The sequence below is a fragment of the Gobius niger genome (assembly GCF_951799975.1).
Source record: "Gobius niger genome assembly, chromosome: 12".
NCBI lineage: Eukaryota > Metazoa > Chordata > Actinopteri > Gobiiformes > Gobiidae > Gobius > Gobius niger.
The window spans coordinates 9341699-9349987 of NC_136863.1; the positions used below are offsets into that span (position 1 = coordinate 9341699).

An 8289-nucleotide genomic window follows, 5' to 3' on the forward strand; every position below is an offset into this window, starting at 1 on the left:
AGCCTGACTTTATGCCGTCACCGACACCAAACATCTGTGATAAATAGTGTGCCTTATCGCACAGAGTGTTACGCCAATTTAATAGCTGTAGATTGATACAAAAAAAGACAAAGAGACTGTTGTTTGGTATGTGTTAGGGAGACACGTGACCGGTTGTTTTTAGCTTTAGCCGAGCCCCGCCTCTGTTCGCTTACAAGTAGCCGAGCCCGAGAAATATACAGGATAAATATTTATTCCACATAAAATATTATCTGTATTCAATACCTATCACCAATAAAATGCCACACAGCTATTTTTCTATAGTCTAAAAATGTATTCAACCATCATTTTCGACGTTGGAACGTTAAAAAAAATTAGCATTGCACATGCGCAGTAGAGTTTTTCTCTGTGAGTCGCACTTCCGCTTCGAAATTTGCATCGACACTCTCATTGGTTATCGAAATCCCGGTTTGAAACCTGATTTGCCGAGGAGGGAAACTTCAAACTGGGGAAGACGGTAAAAGAGGAAGGCTGCAATGAATCGACAAGCGTAAGCCAACTTTTTGTGTTTATTCAGTAAATAAAACTCATATAAACATGAAAGGTAGTGTTCGGGTTAGACGTTCTTTCAGCGTAGCGTGCTATCTTACCTAAAAGCCAGCTAACCACACTCATCTGTTGGCTTTGTTAGCCTCTTTATTCATATGCTAACAGGTATGTGCTAAGGAGCTAACTGTTTTTTTTTCCTTCTTCAGCAAAGGTAGAACTCCTCGAAGGCCTCGTAAAAAGCCTTCCAACACCCAGAAAGATCCAGTCGGGGTAAGCGCTCTATCAGCACAATAGTATTTGGCAAAGTAATGGATTTGAGGTGTAATGGATTGCCCACCAACACTTCGTTTCGCCCAGGTTTACTGCCGTGTGCGACCATTGGGCACAGAAGACCAGGAGTGCTGCATTGAAGTGATCAGCAGCTCCACCATCCAGCTTCACGCTCCGGAGGGGTTTAAAGTAAACAGAAATGGAGAATACAAAGAGGTCAGCTAAATATGAGGCTGTATTGGTATGTTTTTATCTTTACAAATATGACTATAACTAAAAACCTATGTTGTCTTCTGTTCCCAGACTCAGTATTCTTTTAAAAAAGTATTTGGAGTGTCTGTTTCCCAAAAGGACCTATTTGAGTATGTGGCCAAACCTCTGGTGGATGACCTCATCAATGGAAAAAATGGTATGTCTGATTCGGTTGGTGACTTGCATAGAGCGGGTCGATTGTTGATCAAAATTGTTGATCTGATTCCACATTTGTGAAACTGTTCATGACACTTTTCATTCTGTTGCAGGTCTCCTTTTCACATATGGAGTCACTGGAAGCGGTAAAACCTTCACCATGACGGGCTCCCCGGGTCAAGGTGGTCTTCTTCCTCGCTCCCTGGACATGATTTTTAACAGCATTAGCCCACTGCTGGCAAAAAGATATGTAAGTAGAGTAAATCTGTTTTGGGTTACATAATTTGCACATTATTAGACTTGCAAAGACCTATCGACTATTGAAAAAGGATTATGCTTTGTTATAACTACTATATGTGGAGGAAAACATGCTATGTCAGAACCTGTAATCAAAATGACACAAGCAGATAAACATTGTATCCATATGAGAATCACTGATAAGTCAATTCTAAAATCCTTTGTTCCAGTCCTTTTGCATGGCATTATTAAGTGATTATGTTCCCTTTTGCAGGTTTTTAAAAGTGATGAGAGAAATGGGATGGAGGTCCAAAATGAAGTGGATGCATTATTGGAGCGGCAGAGACGGGACAATGCCCAGAGTACAGCTAAAGTGCCATCCTCCAGGTCAGAGTCCTATGTCAACTACTGGCCTTTGTATTACCTGTTAATTAAACATGAGTAACTTGGTGTGCAGACAGAAGATGGATCCTGAGATCGCAGACATGATAAAGATGGAGGAGGCTTATAAAACTGAAGGGGTGGATGAGGACAGCGCCTATAGCGTTTTTGTCTCTTACATTGAGATCTACAACAACTACATTTATGACCTTTTGGAAGACGCATCCGAGGACCTGATCAAACCAAAGTATGTTAATGACTTCATGACTTGTCCAATCTCTTAATTACTAGAAATGGTACAGCTATTGACTCTTCATGTACATGGAGATTATGGAAGACACAAATGCCTTGTTTTTCCCAGGTGGAATGCTGGAGGCACTCCGGTGCGCCAGAACACTGACTTCATGTATGTGACCAGTTGCATTTCTTATGGTCAACTCATTACCAGTCTGCTTTTAGACTAGAATGCTTCCTATCAGTGCTGAAGTCATTGTGATCCTGTTGAGAAAGTAAAGCTGCGTATATGTCTAGAACCCCCTGTCTGTTTCCTAAAAATCTACATGATTTAATATTGTGTACATACTGTATTATTAACATAATGTAATCCTTCCCCAAGATGTGTCTATTGTTGCATGGCCTTTCAGCAACAGCAATACCTTTCATTGCTTTAGATGCATTTCCTTTGGCTGTGCATTTTGACCAAATTGACTTTCCATCACGTCACTGTTGTTTGAATTTCATTGTATAAGTGTTTTGTTTTTTTTCCTCTGCAGACCGCCGCAGTCTAGGCTCCTGAGGGAAGACGTAAATCACAATATGTACGTGGCTGGTTGCATGGAGATTGAAGTCAAGTCTGCTGAGGAGGCCTTTCAGGTGTTCTGGAAAGGTACAGAGTTTTATACAGATACAGTATATATTTTGAATATATGTCAGCTCTTGTCCAGTGACTGTGGTGATGACTGGTTGAACTGACCTGGCATTGTTGATCTTTGGGTTGACTCTGGCCTGGACATGACCTCATGTAATCTTCTCTCTGAGCAGTGCACGGTTACAGAATAGAAAATTAACAGCAGGATTAAAATAGACTTCTTATTCCTGCCCTGAACAGAAAAGATGTGGAAAAAATATACAATATATCCTGCAATGCTACATAAACATGTGAACTCACCCTTTTGAAATAGTAAAGGGATGAATAGTTAGTTATCTGGCAACTGACGATCTATGTTTTTCATTTCAGGTCAGAAGAAGAGAAAGGTGGCAAACACCCGTCTGAACCGCGAGTCCAGCCGCTCTCACAGTGTGTTTGTCATCAAACTGGCTCAGGCACCGCTGGACGCAGACGGAGACACCATAATGCAGGTCAGAAAAACTTCATTTATGCAAGTTTATTTGTTTCACAAGATTCTCCGTGTATATGAGCAGTATTACTTCTCCAAAAAAAAAGTGGGCTTAATGTCTTCCCCTGAATGTGTACCAATCTATTTCCTCACTGTCACCAGCCTGCATACCAAACATAGGGCCCCTTTCCCAGACTTGGTTGGTAGCGACATGTTGGATTGATATGTAATTAGCCATCTGTTCGTCCAGGACAAGAGCCAGGTGATAGTGAGTCAGCTGTGCTTGGTGGATCTTGCGGGCAGTGAACGGACCATGAGGACGGGGGCCGAGGGCACGCGCATACGAGAAGCAGGTCAGTCTCCAATGCCACTCGAACCCTCATGATCAGGAAATCAAACATTAAAAAAAATATATAAAACACGATCACCCCACTCCATAGGAAACATCAACCAGTCTCTGTTGACCCTGAGGACTTGTATTGAGGTCCTGAGAGAGAACCAGCTTTGTGGCACTAATAAGGTGTGCACAGGACAGAAGTATAATGTTGAACCGACCTTTGCAGATGTTGTTACTGACATTTTTTCCTCTCTGTAGATGGTACCTTACAGAGACTCAAAGGTAACCCACCTGTTTAAGAACTACTTTGACGGAGAGGGAAAAGTTAAGATGATTGTTTGCGTCAACCCAAAAGCCGACGACTATGAAGAAACTTTGGTAAATTTCCAAAGCAAACCTACAGCCAGAGTCCATTTTTACACGCGTCTTAATTTGGATTCCTGTGTCTCCAGCTGGTGATGCGGTTTGCAGAGATGACTCAGGAGGTGGAGGTGGCCAGACCCATGGACCGACCCATGTGTGGGTTCACCCCCGGACGACGCAACCGGAACGTCGCCTTTAAGGAGGAGCTGTCCCGCAGACTGGAGGAGCGTGGCGGGCCCATTGACTGTCAAAGAGGTCAGCGTTCGTTTTTTGTCTTATGTATCTGCACCACTTTGTTCAATGTAAAATGCTTCTTTGTGCAAGTGTTACTCTGGTTAGATGGCATTACATTTTAAAGCATTAAATCTGTTGCCCATCCATTGTTTTAGGCAGTCCCTTGACGTGATTATTGTTTTCCACAGACATATCTTCAGTGCTGGGCGCGATGAGCACCCTCCCCCCGCTGCCCTCCTGTGTGCTCTCAGACCCTCATGATGACCTCACTTTGCCCCGGCTCATCGAAGCTCTGCAGAACAGGCAGAGGCTCAGGCAGAATATGGTGGACCAATTTAACCAAGCAGGTCTTTCTTTATTGCATACATTACTACAGTTGTGATGTAAGGAGTATGTAACAAGTCTAGTAACAGGCTGGTTGATTTCAGCGGGAATTATGAAGTCCATGCTGCAGGACTATGACAACAAACACTCTTCCAAAGAGAACTACATTCATGAACAAAATGGAAAACTGCTGGAAAAAGACCAAATTATTGAGAGGAGCAGGACTGAAATTGAACGCCTGGAGAAGAAAACAAAGACATTAGAGCACAAAGTAAGACTATCCTTATGCCTTGTCAGAAATGCACTGCCAGGACTGATAATGAAGATAATGAAATCATGCATTGATATGTATCTCCTCAGATTGACATCCTTCAGAAAACTACTAGGGTGTATGAAGATGACAAACGGTCCCTTCAGCATGAGCTGGAGACACGGGAGCAGCGGCTCCTGAGGGAACAGTCTGATAAGAGGCGCATGGAGCAGCGCATGCAGGGTGCTGTGTCCGACACGCAGCACAAATGGGAGAAGGAGTGTGTGAGTTTGACTAAAAGAGCAATGTAAAATGTATGTACTCGGGAATTGTCTAATTATGCAAAACATAATTCATAACATGTTTGCAGGTGAGGCGTGTTAATGCCATGCAGCTGGAGATGCAGAACAAGCTTTGGGTCAAAGATGAGAAGCTGAAGCAGCTCAAGGCCATCGTGTCAGAGAGTAAGACTCCCGGACGGCCTGAACCCCCGCCCCGACAGACTCCATCCAAACGCCCCTCTAGAGAGGAGACGAGGGGGCAGCCTGCTAAGAGATCCGCCTCTCCATCACCTCTGCCTGTATGTCAGCTGTTACTTTAGGTAATTTCAAAATAATTCAGGGAATATTTATGATTTTCTTTTTTCTTTCCATGAATAGACTGCCGCTCCTGTGAGGCCACTGCACCGGCGCTCTCGCTCGGCCGGTGGGGAGAAGTGGGTGGACCATAAACCCTCTTCAAACCTGGATCTGGGCACAGTTCTGCAGCCTGTGCTCCCTAATGCCATCCAGGTGTCTGCCCCCACCGAAAAGGCCCTGGCCAAATGTGACCGCTATGTGCTGACACACCAGGAGGTGGCATCAGATGGAGAGATCCAGACCAAACTCATCAAGGTCTGTGCTCAGGAGAATAAGCTGTTTCTGTTGGTGTGTGAGATTAAAGTGTGATGCTTAATTATTTAGGGAGAGGTGATGAAAACCAGAGGAGGTGGACAGGCAGTTCAGTTCACTGATATCGAGACGCTGAAGCAGGAGCTTCCTTCAGCATCCAGGTATCGTCTCTTGTTTACTCTCTGCTCATTGACCAGCACATGGGACGATGCTTGACTGTATCTCTTCTTCTCTAGTCGCAAGAGGAAGTCTTCTGAAGGTGCTGTTTCCAATCAAAAGCAATCTGATGGATCCTGGACTGATGTTGAGACCAGAGTATGGCCATAGATTATAACTATATTATTAAAAAATATTCCATAGAAAAACACAATGACTAGAACTGTCTAATCTTATCACATCACACACTGTCTATCCTCCTAGTGTTCTGTGGCTGTGGAGATGAGAGCAGGCTCCAACATGGGACCTGGATATGAACATCACGGCATCACTAAGTATTACAAGGATTACTTTGATATTTAGATTATATATTTATTACTTTTTGCTTAACTTGATGTTTTCCCTCCTTAGGCGCAGAAAGCCCTGAAGTTCTTCTCTTCTGTTTACTGCTGTGCTGGTTGTTGTGCAATAGTTTGTTTTATTTAGCTTTATTTTCATATTTAAAATGTCACATTTTTATATTATGCAAAATGTATATTGGGACAAAGCCAAAGCTGTTGTGTAAAATATTTTATATGCTGTATGCTTAGTGGTAGTTACTGGCACATCATGAAAAAAAGCATCTTAGCTTGCATAAAATCATGTTTGACACCGTGATATATATTTTTCTATATCTTGCACATAAACTTCAGTATTGTTTAAAAAAAAAGTATTGTGTTTTTTTTAGACAGTTGGTTGTTACTACATGTGCTTTGTTATTGCTACTTCACATAAAGCCACACCAAATGCATTTCTTCTTTTAGTTCTGTGTAAGTCTGCACCTCACTAGATGGCAGTACAGACATACAAAAAGGCTTGTTCTGCTGTTGTGTGGTCCTCTACTGCCATCTGTCTTTGAGTTTGGAAATAACAGTGAATGAGTTTCAGGTTAAAAATAAATTCAGTGAAACCACAAAAATAATAGGGCTGTTAGTTGGTTATTCATTTTCAATAGCCATTCTCATATTGAAGCAGAAGGTTTTTTTCTATTATGGAATTCCTTGGAAAACTTAATATTACAGGGGAAACTCAGAAAATTAGAACATCATTCAAAAGTCAATTTATTTGTTATTCTACTTAAAAAGTGAAACTAATATATGATATTGATATTGCATACATAGTGACATGTCAAGCCTTTATTTGTTATAATTTATGGCTTACAGTCTATGCAAATGAGTCTACATGATTGACTCATTTGATTGTTGTGAGTATCATATATTAGTTTCACAGTTTAAGTTGAATAACAGAAATGAATGCATTTTTTAACGATATTCTATTTTTCTGAGTTTCACCTGTAGATTGTCAACCAGGAGAAAATAATTAAGGGCAATTTGAAACTTAAAAAAATCATTGTCATTGGAATTGACAGGTTGCTGGAAACATCACTGTAGTTATTTGATTATAAAATGTTAATAGTTAATTTGGAATATCGCGTTTTATCCTTTTCCAAGACACTTCACCTGCCTTGGCTGAGTAAACGTGAGTGGTTGGTCACAATGGTGTGGAGGGGCCGATGGGACAGATTGTCAGCCACAATCTACCATAGAGTGCCAGGGCAGCTGTGGCCACAACAGTTGCTCAGTAACATCAAGTGTGGAGTGAATGAGTAATGACAGTGTAGCACTTTGATCTACTAGCCTTGGAGAGTCGGCGAGATATACTGTAGGACTACCTGACTTGAATTTTGTTGGAGCTGATGCAATTTTAAAAGATGTTTTTGGACAAACTGAATGCTGGGCCATAAATGGAAGAATCTTCTATCTAGTTCTTCAGTTTATTATTTTTCAACACCCTCTCTTTGTCACTCTGTTGTTTCCCATAGACTAGAGGCAGAACTGTGTTATGTGCCTGATAATGATAGAACACACAGCAGTAAATTGTAGCTCTCTGGTTATTTGCGCTTACTGGGTTTAGGACATGCTCCAACTTTGTACTATACCCCTTAACATAGGATGTTGAACCAACCAATAACCCAAAGTGTCACACAAAGTGGCCGATCACACATTAATTAGGCTATATTCCATCGAGCCTGTGATCTTTATTGTAGTCATACCCAGAGTAAACAAACTCAGTGCTGTCTGAATGCCATATCCCCAACACGAGCCGTGCCCCGTCAGCTCGTTCTGATGTGCTGACAGCAGGAAAAGCACCAGTGGCTAATGTGCAGCTTAAAGACCATAATGGCTCTTTCCTCCTGTTAATGAATGCTAATTAGAAGAGAGGCGCACATTCTGGCACGCACTGGTTGCTTCACTAATGCTCTCTATTGTTTCATCCTCACTGGATCAGCACTAATGCCTCTATATGCATGATAGTAACATCCTATAAGCTCTCCATCTTTATCACCGCTATCCAAAGTGTACCCACAGCACTGCCTCTGAATGTCTCCTTCTTGCTGCATCTCCTATGTCTCCACACAATATTATTTACCTGTAGTCTGTCCATTGCTCTTCACAAGTTGTATCTCAAGTTGTCCCACACTCCCTTCTGGAGAGTGGATTCTCATGTTTCAGACACCTGCTCGACACTCCAGAG

General features: G+C 42.0%; 1 protein-coding gene across 1 annotated transcript; it reads left to right on the plus strand.

The window, feature by feature from the left end:
• Nucleotides 1-454: 454 nt before the first annotated feature.
• Nucleotides 455-6364, plus strand: kif23 (kinesin family member 23). Its single transcript, XM_079568576.1, has 23 exons — nucleotides 455-529; nucleotides 735-798; nucleotides 886-1014; nucleotides 1102-1207; nucleotides 1320-1456; nucleotides 1718-1830; nucleotides 1901-2071; nucleotides 2186-2230; nucleotides 2598-2710; nucleotides 3062-3183; nucleotides 3412-3514; nucleotides 3602-3681; nucleotides 3757-3876; nucleotides 3951-4116; nucleotides 4284-4442; nucleotides 4524-4690; nucleotides 4780-4953; nucleotides 5040-5249; nucleotides 5329-5562; nucleotides 5632-5720; nucleotides 5796-5874; nucleotides 5980-6050; nucleotides 6127-6364. Exons 1-23 carry the CDS (start codon nucleotides 516-518, stop codon nucleotides 6140-6142), a joined length of 2682 nt encoding a protein of 893 aa, XP_079424702.1. The 5' UTR covers nucleotides 455-515; the 3' UTR covers nucleotides 6143-6364.
• The last annotated feature ends 1925 nt before the right edge of the window (nucleotides 6365-8289 follow it).